At 49.6% G+C, this 16,905-nt stretch overlaps 2 protein-coding genes across 4 annotated transcripts; one reads left to right on the top strand and one right to left on the bottom strand.

Annotated features, from left to right (window-relative positions):
- Positions 1-442: 442 nt before the first annotated feature.
- alg2 (ALG2 alpha-1,3/1,6-mannosyltransferase) lies at positions 443-3,777 on the bottom strand. 3 transcript variants are annotated; one of them, XM_062455436.1, is made up of 6 exons: positions 3,481-3,777; positions 3,380-3,417; positions 2,919-3,090; positions 2,658-2,795; positions 2,399-2,566; positions 443-2,011 (listed from the first exon to the last, which is right to left on the bottom strand). In XM_062455436.1, exons 3-6 carry the CDS (start codon positions 3,087-3,089, stop codon positions 1,271-1,273), a joined length of 1,218 nt encoding a protein of 405 aa, XP_062311420.1. In that variant the 5' UTR covers position 3,090; positions 3,380-3,417; positions 3,481-3,777; the 3' UTR covers positions 443-1,270. The 3 variants fall into 3 exon arrangements, with proteins under 3 accessions (XP_062311420.1, XP_062311421.1, XP_062311419.1); XM_062455437.1 differs by lacking the exon at positions 3,380-3,417 and having other exon boundaries at positions 3,512-3,777; XM_062455435.1 differs by lacking the exon at positions 3,380-3,417 and having other exon boundaries at positions 3,524-3,775.
- A 211-nt stretch (positions 3,778-3,988) lies between these two features.
- sec61b (SEC61 translocon subunit beta) lies at positions 3,989-7,464 on the top strand. The gene is made up of 4 exons (XM_062455438.1): positions 3,989-4,151; positions 4,744-4,841; positions 5,972-6,076; positions 6,935-7,464. The coding sequence occupies exons 1-4, from the start codon at positions 4,149-4,151 to the stop codon at positions 7,020-7,022; spliced, it is 294 nt and encodes a 97-aa protein (XP_062311422.1). The 5' UTR covers positions 3,989-4,148; the 3' UTR covers positions 7,023-7,464.
- Positions 7,465-16,905: the final 9,441 nt, after the last annotated feature.

The following is a 16,905-nucleotide window of genomic DNA, read 5'->3' as shown; positions in this document are numbered from 1 at the left end:
CCTACACTAGATCCCATCCCCAACCGTACACTAGATCCTATCCCCAACCCTACACTACATCCCATCCCCAACCCTACACTAGATCCCATCCCCAACCCTACACTAGATCCTAGCCCCAACTCTATACTGGTCAGGTAGTCAGGTGACTCAGGGAGTTAGGGAGTCGGGCTAGTAATCTGAAGGTTACCAGGTCGATTCCCGGCTGGACCCGGCTGTGCCAAATGACGTTGTGTCCTTGGGCAAGGCACTTCACCCTACTTGCCTTGGGGGGAATGTCCCTGTACTTACTGTAAGTCACTCTGGATAAGAGCGTCTGCTAAATGACTAAATGTAAATGTACTGGGTCCTAACCCCAACCCTAATCCTCCTCCCTGCTGAGTGCACACACCCCTCAACAAGCACTCTCAAAGGCCAAACAAACTTCACAGCAACACACGGGTAGTTAGGAAACTATGCGTCATGTTGTTTATTAAGTCTTCAAGAATGTCAATAACAACAAGTCTATAGCGGGGCTGTGGGGTGGGCGACGGCGTTGGTAGGCTGGCAGACACAATGACCTTCTGCTGCGTACATCCTCATAATGACCCAGACAGTCCATAAGAAGGGCTTCTAATAACCCACTCCATCCCTCCATCCCTTACAGAATCTGGAGCTCCACGTTCTCCTATTGTGAAGCTGCAACAAAGCTGAGAGGACAGAGGAAGTGGACATCCTGCTCATCGATCTGCTGCTGGAGAACAATCTCCTTCTGGCTCACATTCACAGATATAGAAACAGTGCAAGGACACACACACACACACTCTAGTGCAACACATCTACAAATCAATCTTAGCAGTGCCTTCGTTCATTAGGCCCTTAGAGGTCTTACACTCACACACACAGTCACACACACACACACAGTCACACACACTTCTTTAGCCAAGGATTGGTGCGGGTATTGTTCCGCGGGGCCCAGGGGCAGATGGGTAAACTCGTTACTCTTTTCTTAATTGGGGTTGAGATTCCGTCCCTTTTCCCCTCAGCAACCTCTCTTGGGGAATGCTGATTAATTGCCCTCAGAGTCCTCAGAATGCCCCCCCCTCCACCTCCATGATAATAGCATCCCCCCACCCCTGATACTCACACCTACACAACCTGTCCCTCCCCACAGCTATATCACACACCTCAGCCTCAGCCTTACAGAGGAAGGTCTAGTGTTCACAGTCGATTTACTTCCATGGGCCTGGTCCCCTTCCCACACCCACGTCCTATCACTGCCGTGGCCTCAGTGTCACTGGGTCAACCTGAGGATGTACCCGTGCAGCTGGTCTGAGAAGGCTTCCAGGGAGAACTTTTCCTGCACCCTCCTCCTTCCTGCATGTCCCATGTCTCTGCGGAGCTGGGGGGCCCTGAGCAGCTTCTCCATGGCCCTGGAGAAGGCCTCGGCCGTGGGCTCGCACAGGAAGCCCGTCTCCCCATCCGCCACACTCTCCAGCGGTCCCCCCGACTGCACAGCGATGACAGGGCAGCAGCAGTACATGGCCTCCACAGGGACAATCCCAAAGTGCTCCCTGCTGGGCGTGTAAAGCACAGCTGCACTGCCCTGCAGCAGGCTCACCTTCAGGCTGTCCGAGGGGGAGCGCAGGAAGGAGACGCAGCCCTCCAGGCCCAGCCCGGCGGCCAGCTCCTTCAGCTCAGCATAGTGCTGCACGTTCTCAGACACACGCTCGTCGTACCCCCCCGCCACCACCAGGTGGAGGCCTGCGGTGAGCCCTGGAGCCAGGCGGGCCCTCAGGGCGGCCAGGGCCTCCAGGGCCAGGCCCAGGTTCTTCTTCCTCTCATAGCGGTTGAGGGACAGGAAGGTGCAGCTGGTGCCCTCGGGGAGCAGGCCCTGCAGCCCTGGCTCCTCGGTGGGGGCCTGGTTGAAGGAGTGTGTGTTGAGGGAGGGGTACAGGACGTCAGTGTGGACCCCCCCCAGACTGCGGAAGGTCTCTCTGAAGACCCCGGCTGTGAAGAGGCTGTTCACCAGCACCTGGCAGGAAGCACACAGGGATTAGGACAGCTATCCTGGGGGCTCGAGGTGGGCTACTACCCTTTATCAGCCTCTCTTCAAAATCCACAATACCTGTGCAATAAAAAGGCTTTCTATTACACACAGGAATCCAAGGGCTGCTGCGCTGTTCATGTAAATGAACAAAGCGATCTATGTAATCATCTCAAACCCATGTGATCTTCTAATTATCATTGACACTAGTCCATATACTCGAACCCATGTGATCTTCTAGTCATCATTGACACTAGTCCATATACTCACTCCACAAGCAAGCAAATATGATAAGGCCAAGACATACTAGTTCAAAAAGGATAAATGTCCTAATAGCACATAAACACAGCACAGGACATATGACCAGGTCCACACCATGTCAGCCATGCCGGTGGTGATCTCCTCCAGCCAGTCTACAGGAGCGCGGTACAGCCTCCTCAGAGCCCCGCCCCGCTGGCTCAGCAGCTGGTCTGGGAAGTGGCAGTAGAACAAAACCTTCTTCCTGGGACGGGACAGTCTCAGCACCGGGATACACACCGACACCTGTAGGGGGGGAATCAGGCAGGGGGAATCAGAGTGGATTCAGACAGGTGCGTTGAGGTTCACAGGTGTGAGGAAGGTGTGCTGGTCTCACCTGGTCACAGACTACCACATCATACTCTACTCCGCTGAGGAACACCAGGTAGAAAGCCAGGTAGATCATCCTCAGGTAGGCACACAGGGCATGCAGGTACCCAAACACACTGGTGGGCAGCCAGTCACCCACACACTCCTAGAGCACAAGACACCAACAGAGTCAAACACTGTTGGCCCACTTTAGAAAGGGTAGGAATTCCCCATTTGAGAGAGTGTGTGAGTTTGTTTGTGTTTGAGTGTGTGTGTTGCAGATACCTACCACTGGCAGGTCAGGATCAAGGGTCTCTGAGAAGCAGTGTGTTGGGTCATGGTGGGCTGTCCAGATCTGAACTCTACAACCTCGAGACCTCAGAGCCACTGCTGCATCCACTACCAACCGCTCTGCTCCACCTATACCCAAGTCTGGGTGCAGAAACACCACCCGCGCCATCCTATACACAATACAAACACACCTCAGATACCTTCATACACATCATTTCACACCATTATAGAACAAACAAATCTAACGACACTATGTGGCCAGTGTATCAAGCACCTCTGACACTAGTGACAGTGTGGAGGGGTAGGCTGCTGCTGTCTGATTCACTAACGAAAGCAGAGACAGTCTACTGACAGTCCTCGCTGAACAAAGAATACTAACATCAAGAATAGGCGTACTAACCCTTTATTAAAGCAAGAACATCAATAACTAGATAGAAGTACTGTCTACATTAACCGTACCTGTCATTAGATGTGCACTGTGCACAGAAAGAACACAAAATAGGCTACTAAATTACTTAATACCCTGGTCCCTGGCTATTCCCTGGATTAGCTAACGTTAATGCTTGAAATGGATGAGAAATACTGTCTCACACTGAAATCTACCTGTATATCCTTTATAATGCCCCGATAATCTCCTTGGTAGAAACCTGGTGCCGAAAGATGTTTCACTTGGTCATTACAGCAAACTACGTAGTTAAGTTGTCTCAGAGAAACGTGAAACTGTACTGTTTAACCACCGTTGTGGTTCAAATTTTCAACGGCTACAAATTTGGAAATAGCTCTGGGATGAACCAAAATGGCGTCCAATTCCGTGAACACGCAGTTCGAGCTTCCCGTCATACACGTCACCACTGTGGGTTTATGTGTCTTTTATTTGCCTGTTGTTTAAACCATGAACAACAGCACACGTTTCTTAAAAAAATAAACAACAGGCAACATTTAGGAATATATACATCTAAATACATCGCAATAAAAATGTTTCGCCCCAAACTAAGCATATTCACTGTTGCATTACTGCCATCTATAGCGACGCTTATCCTAGGACTCCTAAATGGGTCTTCTGATTTGCAGTCGTGTCCTTCTCAGACAGGCGTCATCTCTCCGAGATCCTCTCTGCAGTTGTGGCGATTTTTTTTTTACCGGACTGCGATTCATTTGACGTGGACATCAGGTTAAAGAACGGTTTCATTTATACACCAGCTGAACATTATCAGACGAATAACCCAAGATGGTAAGTTTCTTTATACGTGATTCATTAGTTTATCACCATACTAGTTTTGTTCTCCATTGCTTTGCAAGTTGCGCTTGATTTGCATGCTATCCGCAAGCTAACTGCCACAATAGCAATAGTGTACCTAAGTAGATGGCATGGATTTTGATCTTACAGTAACATCCTGTCAAAACGATCATATTAACATACTGTCTTAGTCAACACAGACGGAGTTGTGGATGTAAAACGTTACAACTTTACCCACTTTGCAAGCAACAAGGTCCTCCGTTAAAACAGACGTGGCTTAAACTGTTGTAACAGATTAGTATGTGAATAACATTAGACACAAGTTTTAGATTACGTTTCGCTTTGTACATAATGATACATTATTAACTAAGGAAATTACTCACTTACACCCGTCTGTCTCTGTTTAATTAGCTACTCTGGTCACAGCAAGGCCACAGTTTGTACTTGACCCATGAGCCATGTTAATACTAGCTAGATCCACACACTGTAACACAACAACCGTACGCAGTGAGACCTACTACACAGTGGTTATTGAGCTGAACATGTATTTGGTCAGTTGTAGTTAACGGTGTCCTTTCTCACACAGCCTGGACCAGCAGCAAGTGCTTCCAATGTCGGGGCCTCCAGCCGCTCGCCCAGCAAGACTGTAGCTCCCCGCGCGGCCGGGTCCACAGTCAGACAACGGTACACTGGTGTACATGTATATATTACTGCTGGGTGCATAGTTCATGTGGTGACTTCATCAGATTGTACAGGGGGAGGGTGGTTGCAGGGGTGGGCACAGGGGGAGGGGGGTTGCAGGGGTGGGCACAGGGGGAGGGTGGTTGCAGGGGTGGGCACAGGGGGAGGGGGGTTGCAGGGGTGGGCACAGGGGGAGGGGGGTTGCAGGGGTGGGCACAGGGGGAGGGGGGTTGCAGGGGTGGGCACAGGGGGAGGGGGGTTGCAGGGGTGGGCACAGGGGGAGGGTGGTTGCAGGGGTGGGCACAGGGGGAGGGGGGTTGCAGGGGTGGGCACAGGGGGAGGGTGGTTGCAGGGGTGGGCACAGGGGGAGGGTGGTTGCAGGGGTGGGCACAGGGGGAGGGGGGTTGCAGGGGTGGGCACTCACAATGGCACATTAAGAAAAACTGAAATCTTTGACCGGATCAACCCTAAATGACAAGGACATAGATATACACTTTCCCCTTCTCCATACCCCCACATGCACACACACAAACCTGGAGTTATCTCTACTGGGAGTAAATTACAGTAGACAAATGTTGTTGCTTTAAAATGAATCAGTGTCTAATCACCCCGTCCCCCCACCTCTCATGTCATCACCTACCGACTGTATTACCACAATCTGGCTGCTTACTCATCTGCAGTTGGGTAAAGCAGCCATTAATCATGACTACTGCTAGTGATGTGTTGGGTGTCATGATGATGTTCTCTCAGAATAAATGACCAGGAGACACACATGCACACACACCAGGAGACGCACACATACACACACACACACACGCACACGCCAGGAGACACACTGACTAGAGGCAGGTTTAACCCTTACCCTGACGTCCACAAGGTCTGAGGCGAAACTGGATTAGGGTTAGGGTGTATTAATCTAATAGTTTTTTACTGTATTAGATTAAACTTCTGTAACATGTTTATTTTGAGTGTGTGAGGATTCTTAAGAGAGGAAAAAGCTCTGACACTTTCAATAAGCTGTGTACATGTACTGAATCATCTGAACTAGGCTGAACTGAACCCTAGATGGTGTTGGGTTTATGGCTCACGTGTGTGCATGTGTGTGGGTGTGTGGGTGTGTGTGTGTTCCACAGGAAAGCGACGAGCAGTGGAACTCGTAGCGCTGGCAGGACCACAGCATCAGCAGGAACAGGGGGCATGTGGCGCTTCTACACTGAAGATTCACCAGGACTCAAAGTGTGAGTACACACACACACAATAAATATATCCAACATTTATTTTGCCCCACACAGGTCGCCACACACTGTGCTTGTTACAGTTTCCACACCAACTCTCTCTCTCTCTCTCACACACACACACCTTCCGTTGTCAGGGGGGGGTATTCATGTTTGAGGAATAACATAAAGGTTTAATGGCTCTGGGGCAGAACACCTGACCTCTGACCTGCTGATCCCCACGCAACCTAACCTAACCCCCGAGTGTCTGTATGTGTCCTTGCATATGCTTGTGTGAAATAATTGTGTGAGTGTGCTCATTTCTCTCTTGTTGTCTACACACCCATTCAATCTTCATATCCCAACATCCCGTTCAGCTTCTCGGCACACCTGAGTATCTCCAGTCTTGGTTGTAGACACAGCGTCACCACGGGGGGGGGTCGGGGGGGGGGGGGGGGTTAGGCTGTGTTATTGAGTCTAGCTCGGTGAGTGAAAGTACACTGGTGTTTATCGAGCGAGCTGGTGTGTTCCTGTCAGACTCTGGTCTCAAAGCTTCATTAAAAGATCTGCTCTGAAAGGTCAACTCAATTACAGCCTTCTGACTGGGGGAGGAGGGGGCAGAGGGCAGAGGGGATGGTTGGCATGGCAATGCTCCTGCTTAGCAATGCTCCCACACACATACACACACGCCCTCTCCTCCCTCCGGGAGAAGAGCCCTTCTTCAAGTCTCCCTGATGACAGTGACAACCTGTCAGACCCCCCCCCACTGTAGGGCCTCACCGGAGAGACGAGCCCTGCCTCTCCTCCCTCCCTTACTGTGTGTGTTAGTGTGTGTGTGTGAGAGAGAGATAACGAATGTAACCCTGTGTTCTCCTCCCGCAGAGGTCCTGTCCCTGTTCTGGTGATGAGCCTGCTCTTCATTGCGTCTGTGTTCATGCTGCACATCTGGGGGAAGTACACCCGCTCCTAACCTCTCCCCCCTGACCTCTGACCCCTCCTGTTCGGCCTCTTAACCCTAACCTGGACCAAACAAGCAGAACAACGACCTTCGTCCACCCTCCCCTCCAACACTTACACAAACTGTTTCTATGCATCTCAACAGCAGATATCTATCTGTAGTGATGGTGTTGGTTTTTGGTGTTTTCCTTGTTGCATTGTCCCTTTCAATGTTCATTTGGAGGAAGTCCCACTAGACTGTAACCTTGCAGCCCCCTCCAGTGGAAGTGTGTCTGGGCCCACTCTCCCCAGCTGCTGTGTGGGGCCCCTGGGTTTGGGGGCTGTTAGTAGGCACCACCTCCACCACATTTATCTCCTGCCGGAATTAGGACATGAAGATTTTTGTTTTTTTTTGACATCATTTGTACACAAATGTTATTGTGATATTGCACAATAAAAAATACAAAATAACAAAAGTATTTTGCCGTGTGAGTTTTTGGGGGGAGGGAGGCAGAGGGCGCAACAAATATTTGCATTTCCACTGCAGCCGTAATAACCTTCCATCCAGATGTTTATGATGGTGCCCACAGGCATTGTGGGATACCTTGTCTGCTGTCAGTCATGGAACATGTCTGCACCTGCCCCAGAGCATGCTGGGAAGCCTGTCCAACACGTGAATCTGCTCCTACCTCCAGCTGGGTTTATATCACACTGTGACGCACCTAACCCTTACACACTCCACAACAAAAACACAAGGACCCCTTTCTTGTGGAACAAAAGAGGATCATTCAACACTGACCACTTAGAACCGCACCCTCACACACACACACACACACACACACACACTGCTGGTTTGTTCATGGTGTGAAATAGATGGAGTGGTGAGATCACTGGGTTAGTTTTGATGACATTAATGCAATGGATGATGGGGGGGGGTAATGCTTCTGATTGTATTACATGTATCTGTTGTATTAAAATGTGTTAGTAATCAGAGAGCATGAAACCCATCTTGTGGCAGCCCTGTGTGAGGAGATGGATGGATGAGTGGACTGGATGGATGGATGAGTGGACTGATGGATGGATGGAAGACCCTGGACTGTGTTTGAAGAAGACCCTGGACTGTGTTTGATGAAGACCCTGGACTGTGTTTGGGTCTTCTGGATCTGTTCAGATGAACAGCACCTGAGATGTGTGGTGGGGTCTGTGCTGCCAGGGGCGCTCACCTACAGGGGGCGATCAAGACTGCCCTGTGCTCCTGTCAGTGTTGAGACAGCTGCTCACATGCAGAAGCACACAGACAGTTTCATTATCCAGTAGCCTATCTATTGTTCTGCAGGTGTCCAGTATTGTTAGTGATGGAAATGCACACTGCTACATCTTATATAGTGTAGCCAATGACTTCTGTGCATACTACTATATCTAGTGTAGGTAACAATTGTAATGTATACTAATATATCTAGAGTAGTATGGGTAATAACTATAATGCAGACTACTATATATAGTGTAGTCTAGGTAACAATGGTAATCTATGCTACTATATCTAGTATAGTCTAGGTAATAATAATGGTGTATTATGGTCTGATCTGCAGATCCACCGGGGATTGTCCCAGAGTTGAAAGGACACCACGCTGACTTGCTTGAGTGTGTGTGTCAGTTCCCTGGTTCGTAGTGTTTAACGTAGCGTCCAGATCCTGTTCATTTATTCATCCTGTTGCTGCAGCTCTGCTTTCCCAGGCTCCCAGCGTTCGTGGCAAATTCAGGCATCCCTGCTGTGTAACACACAGTCCTCCAGCCCAACACGGCACCACGCCAGGCTGGTTAAATATGGAGGAGGCCTGGATGGACCCTTGACACATCTGACAGCCCATCTCACCCAGTCAGCACACACACACCACGCTCCCCTCCACCCCCCACCTCCCCACGCCCAGACAGGTGTCGTTCCAAACTGGTTCTGGCACGTTCCGCTGAGGCTCACCAGACCTGAAGCATGTTACCTCAAAACTTGTTAAAAGAAGCAAAATCTTAAAAAATAATAAACTCTTTAATGAGGACTATGCAAATTCCTGTCAGTTTAATGAAGACTATGCAAACCTGGATGTGATGTTGCTCTAGCTTTATATCAGGGCCTAAATAGTTCCTTAGAATCCCAGTAGAGGAACACGTCTAACTTTTGAAGTTATTTCGCGAGGACTGTGAGACTGAGGAAGAGAGATGATCTGACTGGGTTCGGCTCTGCTCCTACTCAGAGACACCAGGTCTTTTGAAATGGGTTCTTCTGGAAACTGGAAGATACTGTGAATAGTCTTCCTTTTCCTCCATCCTGCAACACTGCAACACTGCACAAGAGCTTTATTTTTGCTTTGAACAATTTCCTGTGCAGATGCCAAAACCACAGCCTTTAACTGGGGACGGTCCCCATCACACACACACACTTCCACACACACATACACACACACATACAGACACACACATACAGACACAGATACAGGATGGTGGTGGGATGTAAATAGGTCAGATGTATTTTCTGTCTCTTTTGAGACATACACTCTCAGTGCTCTATGCACGGAGAACAGATGCTGTCACTTCTACACACACACTTCTACACACGCCTCCCTCCTGAGGAGAGGAGGGAGGAGGAGAGGGAAGGGAAGAGGGAGGAGAGGGAGGATGGGGGGGAGGAGGAGGGGGAGGAGGGGGTGGGAAAAGGGGAACCCTAACCCTAAACTGATCTCTATATCTCTATTTATCTCAAACAAATCAGACACATGCACTTAAAACACCTGTCACTGTAACCATATTTCCATAAAAAATATTTGCTTCGCTGTCATAACAGGGATTCTCTGTTAAACCCAAAGGAGCTGATCCATGGAGACAAAGTCAGGAGATCCACACAGCAGGATCACAGAAGTGGGGGCAGACGCCTGAACACTGGAGAGCAACCCTCTGGTCTCATGGCAGAAACATCACACACACACAACCCTCTCTGACTCAGTCATACCCTGGCTCCACTAGCTCCACCCCCTTCCCTCCATCCCTCCCTCCCTCCCCCTTCCCCCGCCCCCTCCCGTGGTGGGTCACTGTGTCTGATGACGTCTCGTGTGACTGTCACCAGCATGCAGGCCAACTGGGCTGTGATGTCACAGGCATGTGTGTGTGTGTGTCCCCTTGACTCTGCTGCTGCTTCACCGGATCAGACCAGACACGCGGGGACATCAGACCAGACACGCGGGGACACACTGGGGATGGGCTTTGGGGCGGGGGGGTTTAGCCCCCTGCCTCCTGAGGGCACGGCTCCTCTGACAGGTTCAGGTGTCAGTCTTGTGCTTTCTAATATTAAAGTGGTACAGCCTGGTGTGTGTGTACTTGTGTGTGTGTACTTGTGCATGTGTGTGTGTACTTGTGTGTGTGTGTTTATGCAAGGGGTATTTTTAGGGGCTGTATTTTCCACTCCTTGTGCAGCGGCGCGTCAGTGATGATTGGGGGAGGGGACAGGGACAACAGAGGAGATTAGGTTTTACACAGACTTTTCTTTCAGCAGGTTTGGAGTTGTCTTATCATATGTTGTTTTACTTCTTAAAGGCACTGCAGTGGAGGGGGGGGGGGGCTGACAGGTTGGGTTATTGTTTGGTAAAACATATTTGACAGAAATAAAATATCTGTCACATGCTTGGTCAGTCTGGACTGAGGAGTCCTCCTCTGCAACCTGGTCTCTGCTCCTCCTCTCTTCTCCTGGTCTCTCTGCTCCTCTGCTCCTGGTCTCTCTGCTCCTTGTCTCTGCTTCTCCTCTCTGCTCCTCCTCTCTTCTTCTGGTCTCTTCTCCTGGTCTCTCTCTCGCCACACCTCGTAACCTGAGAGAGAAAGAAAGACTCACATAAGTACTAACTGTCACAAGCATGTCAATTTATTCTATACATTTGCATTTAGTGGACTATTTTGTATATAGCAGCAGCTCTTTAAAATAAGGGCATGATCTTCACATGTTGCTGTTTAACACACGTGCCTATGCGTGTGTATGTGTGTATGTGTACATGTGTGGTATGTAGAAGCCCAGCCCATCTAACACGTTTAGAGTTTTAGCCTCCAGCTGCAGACATCACCTAGCTGTACAGTTCAACCTTAAAATCTGATTTGGAGAGACTTTTCAAAGCCTGTGTGGTGTGTGTGTTAAAGTTCAGCCTCTCCCCCCCCCCCTCCCTGCTGTCTCCCCCCCCCCCCGCTGCCTCCCCCCCTCCCCCCTTCCTCCCCTCCTGTCTCCTCTCCTCCCTCCCTGCTGTCTCCTCCCCTCCTTTCTCCTCCCTTCCTGTCTCCTATCCTCCCCTCCTGTCTCCTCCCCTCCCCTCCTCCCCTCCCCTCCTGTCTCCTCCCTTCCTGTCTCCTCCCCTCCCCTCCTATCTCCTCCCCTCCCTTCCCGCTGTCTCCTCCCCTGCTGTCTCCTCTCCTCCCTCCCTGCTGTCTCCTCTCCTCCCCTGCCCTCCTCCACCCCCACTCCTGTCTCCTCCCCCTCCTGTCTCCTCCCTTCCTGTCTCCTCCCCTCCCCTCCTGTCTCCTCCCCTCCCTCCCTGCTGTCTCCTCCCCTCCCCTCCTCCCCTCCCCCCCTCCTGTCTCCTCTCCTCCTCTCCTCCCCTCCCCCCCTCCGGTCTCCTCTCCTCCCCTCCCTCCCTCCCTCCTTTCTCCTCCCCTCCTGTCTCCTCTCCTCCCCTCCCTTACTGTCTCCTCCCCTCCTCCCCTCCTCTCCTATCCTCCCTTCCTGTCTCCTCTCCTCCCCTCCCCCCCTCCCCCCCTCTCCTGCCCTCCTCCCCTGCCCCCCTCCTGTCTCCTCTCCTCCTGTCTCCTCCCCTCCTGTCTCCTCCCCTCCCCTCCTGTCTCCTCCCCTCCTGTCTCCTATCCTCCCTTCCTGTCTCTTCCCCTCCCCTCCTCCCCTCCCCCCTCCTGTCTCCTCCCCTCCCTCCTGTCTCCTCCCCTCCTCTCCTCCCCTCCCGTTTCCTCCCTTCCAGTCTCCTCCCGTCCTGTCTCCTCTCCTCCCCTCCTGTCTCCTCTCCTCCCCTCCTGTCTCCTATCCTCCCTTCCTGTCTCCTCTCCTCCCCTCCCCTCCTCCCCTCCCCCCTCCAGTCTCCTCTCCTTCCCTGCTCCCCTCCTGTCTCCTCTCTTCACCAGGGCTGCTTGCTCCAGAGGCTCCCAATAACCATGCATGCATATATTAAGAACACAAAACAACATCAACTAGTCTAACGAAGAGCGATCTATCGCTCTGCTGGGGGCCAAAAGTGCTGACTAGCAGATTTTTCTCACAGAGATTAGTCACATTGAATGATAGATGAGAAGAAACAGAAGGTAAATATGACTGGTATGTGCTTGAGTGTGTGTATGTGTGTGTGAGATCGTGCAAGCGTGTGTATGTCCTTGTGTGTGTATGTGTGTGAGATCGTGCAAGTGTGTGTATGTCCTTGTGTGTGTATGTGTGTGTGAGATCGTGCAAGCGTGTGTATGTCCTTGTGTGTGTATGTGTGTGTGAGATCGTGCAAGCGTGTGTATGTCCTTGTGTGTGTATGTGTGTGTGAGATTGTGCAAGCGTGTGTATGTCCTTGTGTGTGTATGTGTGTGTGAGATTGTGCAAGCGTGTGTATGTCCTTGTGTGTGTATGCATGTGACTGTTTGTTATGCCAGTCTCCTGTGACTATGTGAACCGTACAACAACGTACACACACACATTCTCTCATTCTGCTGCCTGTGTATGTATTATTGAGTGTTTGAGAAGACAACCCAAAGAGGCAGAGGAACTTGTCTGGTTAGCAGATGTTCATGTTGTCATGAGCCTGGAGAGAATAGCAGGTCATGTTCATGTTGTCATGAGCCTGGAGAGAATTCAAAATTCTGGTTCTGCTCGTCTGAGATTTGCTGCTGAACAGAAAGAACTTTGTTTTCACCCAACAACTCCAGGTTGGCTGTTATTCTTAACCCTTGTGACCTTTGGGTCACATGACCCAAAGGTTCATAACGAACCATCGTTGTGTTTACCCAATTTTACCCAATCCAAAAACAAATATATATTTTTTTTTACCTTTGCAATGTGGGGGGTCTTAGACAGCCCAACGGTTAAAAGAAAATGCTTCACTTTGTTTTTGTATGCGGTAAAGTTGTCGCAATTAGTGATGGGTCGTTCGCGAACGATCCGGCTCTAAGAGCCGGCTCTTGAAGGTGAACGTCGGGAGCTGGCTCGCATATCTGAAGAGCCGACTCTATTTTTAATAGATTAATACAGCCTATAAAAACTAAATGATTATGAAATAATGAATTTTAATTGTATTTAAAATAATTGACTAATTCAAAGAACAACAAAAAAATACTTGTAGGCTTAAAGGCGCACACGATCATCCTCACATTCTGTTCCTGTCAATCCTGCATGAGGGAGGGCCGAGCCAACTCACACAGTCAGAGAGTAGTCAAAACTCGGAGGAGAGCCATGACAAATCAATGCATTTTTTAAGATATGTGGTTACGGTCGAGTATGATTTCATTTCATAATTTAATTCAAATTGTTTTCACACCTATCATAGTCAAATTCATAGTTAAAACATGTATTTTTTAAAGAGCCGTTCGGGAGCCAAAAGAGCCGGCTCTTTTTAGTGAGCTGAGCCATACGAGCCGGCTCACGAAAAAGAGCCGGAATGCCCATCACTAGTCGCAATACGACGGTGGGTCACAATGACTGATGGGTCAGAATGACCCGAAGATAACACAAGGGTTAAACATATTGTTTACCTCCACGAGCCTCTGTCTGTGTGTGTGTTTACCTATGTACCTGCATGTGTGTGTGCATACATGCATGTGTGTATATATGACTAGCCAGAGAGTTTACATGTGGGTTTGACTACGCAGGCCATAGGGGCTGTCACTTCTGATTAAACACACTGGTTAAGTTTAGGGTTAGATTAACTGAATGTGTGGTCCAGGCTCTCTGGTTTTGCATTGGTGTGTGTGTATTTGTGTGTGTTTGTGTGAGGAGGGCAGGGATGGATGTCACTTCTAATAACATCACAACATGAATGTGGTTCTATTATTCATGAGATCAATGCTCAGGTTCAACCAGTACTAATACAACTTACCCCCCCTCAGGAATACACCTTTCTCCACCCACTCCATCTCTCTGTGTAAACCTCTATATATCTAACTCTCTCTATTTAACCCTCAACTATCTATCTATCTCTCCAACTCTTTGTCTCTCTCTAATCTTACCCTCTATCTAACTCTTTGTCTACTTATAACCCTCTCTGTATGTCTCTCCCCGTCTCTGAGAGACTGCTACGACAGGGATATCAGGAGAGACTGCTATGACAAGGATATCAGGAGAGACTGCTACGACAGGGATATCAGGAGAGACTGCTATGACAGGGATATCAGGAGACTGCTACGACAGGGATATCAGGAGAGTCTGCTATGAGAGTATGCTATGACAGGGATATCAGGAGAGACTGCTACGACAGGGATATCAGGAGAGACTGACCAGGAGAGACTGCTACGACAGGGATATCAGGAGTCTGCTATGACAGGGATATCAGGAGAGACTGCTACGACAGAGATATCAGGAGAGACTGACCAGGTGAGACTGCTACGACAGGGATATCAGGAGAGACTGACCAGGAGAGACTGCTACGACAGGGATATCAGGAGAGACTGCTATGACAGGGAGGAAGAGAGCGACAAATAGGGAGGGAGGGGAAGGGGTGCCTTGGGGGAATGTTAGGGTAGAGAGGAAAGGAGGTGAAAGGGAGGGCAGAAAACAGAGAGGTTTGGGGGGAGGGGACGTTCCACGCCCCACCCTGAGCTGTCAATCTGAAATTACGCCTCAGGCAAGACACCCTGTTCTGTCTCACTAACGTCCCTGGCCCCCAGACTCCTCCACCCTCAGTCTCACTACAGCTGGTCTTCCCCTGCCTTCCTTCTGCTCCACAAGGCTGATTTGCATATTGTGTTGTCCACAGCCAATAGGCAGGTATGCTCCTGGGAGACTACCTGAGAAGAAGGCCTAGAGGGGGATAGGAGGGGGAGAAGAGGGGGAGAGGAGGGGGAGAAAGGAGGCATGAGAGGCCCAGCCCTGGAGAAAAGAAGGAAGGCTTTATTGGACAGACAGAGATAAGCAGGAAATGTATGGGGGACAGAGAGAGAAGAAGACATGAAGAAATGGCCCGAGCCGGAATTGAACCCGGGTAGCTGCATGTGGGCTTGTATGGTACACACTCTACCCAGAGCTACCGGGACACAGGAAGGACAAACTTTGATTTACATAATTATTTATTTATTTGTCAGACAGTAAATCATAAAATAACTAAAAAGTGAAAGTTTTACTTCACATATTAAACAAATTCTCTGACAAAAGATAAAATGGGAATCAGATGGCTGAGCAGTTAGGGAATCGGGTTAGTAATCAGAAGGTTGCCGGTTAAATCGCTCTGGATAAGAGCGTCTGTTAAATTACTAAATGTCAAAATCAGGCCGTAATGTAAAAAAGGTAAACTATTCTTCTTAGGGTTACCGGTGGAGCTAAAGTGGCTAGCCATAGCTACGTCTCCACACAAATACCATGTAGCCTCTTCAGGTGAGTAGGCTACCTAAATTAGCCGTGCTGCCTGTGTACTTTATAGCAGCACGACATATCTTGCCAATTGCTATAGTCTTGTCGAATTGCCCATCTTTCTTAGAAAATCCGAAGTGTTGCCAAACCTTAAATTTATTGCAATTCGTAGGAATGTGTAACTCTTCCTCCACCATGATAACACTCGCCCGAACACGCATCCAACTCGCGCGAGACTTGACGAGAATCGGCCACTGACAGCAGTGGAGATGAGAGCGCGCTTAAGAAACAGTTAGAGAGGAGGAATCTATCTGAATATAAAGTTATTGGTCACAAATCATTGGTCACATTTCTAAAAACTAAACGTGTTCGCCTACACATAATTCTATATAAATACACCGATGAACCGGTGGATCTTACCATCCCTAACACACACACGCACATGCACACACACACACATGCACACACACATGCACACACAACTCTGTTCTTCCTGGTCCGTGTGGAATACATTTCCAGCTGTCTCCCCGGACATCAAATATGCATCCAGTACAAGAACACCACACACACACACGCACCACACACACTGTGTTACACACACCACACACACAACACGCACCACACACACAACACGCACCACACGCACCACACACACACAACACGCACCACACACACTCAGTTACACACACACAGTTGTAGAAATGTACATCCCAAACACACACTCCTTACAATTGATTACATACTTTTCCAAAATAAAATTAGCATACAAATTATTGTCTGTCTGCCTTTCTATCTACTTGTTCCATTCTTCCTGTGTGCTTGAACGTTTCACACAGATGGCTACCCACAATGCATCACTTCCTGTAAAACTACAACTAGTCAGTCGTGGGAACTACAAGCGAGCCTCTGTGATGTCATCTTTGTGTGTCACTGCTCCGGCAGGGATGTCAGAGGCAGACTGCATGAGCATGGCAGGCTGGTCTGTGATGCGAGTGCGCCTACGTGCAGGGCTGGTCTGTGATGCGAGCATGCAGTGGTTTTGGCAGCGTGGAACACACAGGGGTGTGGCCTGTTACTACGGCAGCAGCTGTAATGGAATCCCACAGCAGGGCTGGGAAACTGGCCACAGCGAACTCTAACCCTGGGAGAGAGAGAGAGAGACAGAGAGAGAGAGAAAAACTGAGAAAGAAGGGGTAAAAAAGAGAGAAGAATGACAGGCAGCAGGAGGGAGAGAGAGAGAGAGATTGAGCTGGAGGGAGAGAGAGTTTGAGCTGGAGAGAGAGAGAGAGAGAGAGAGAGAGGGAGAGAGAGAGAGAGAGAGAGAGAGAGAGAGAGAGAGAGCTGGAGG

This window comes from Osmerus eperlanus, unplaced genomic scaffold, assembly GCF_963692335.1.
Source record: "Osmerus eperlanus unplaced genomic scaffold, fOsmEpe2.1 SCAFFOLD_105, whole genome shotgun sequence".
Classification (NCBI taxonomy): Eukaryota; Metazoa; Chordata; class Actinopteri; order Osmeriformes; family Osmeridae; genus Osmerus; species Osmerus eperlanus.
Note: the sequence above shows the minus strand (reverse complement) of the source record. Positions and strands in the feature narration are given on the sequence as shown.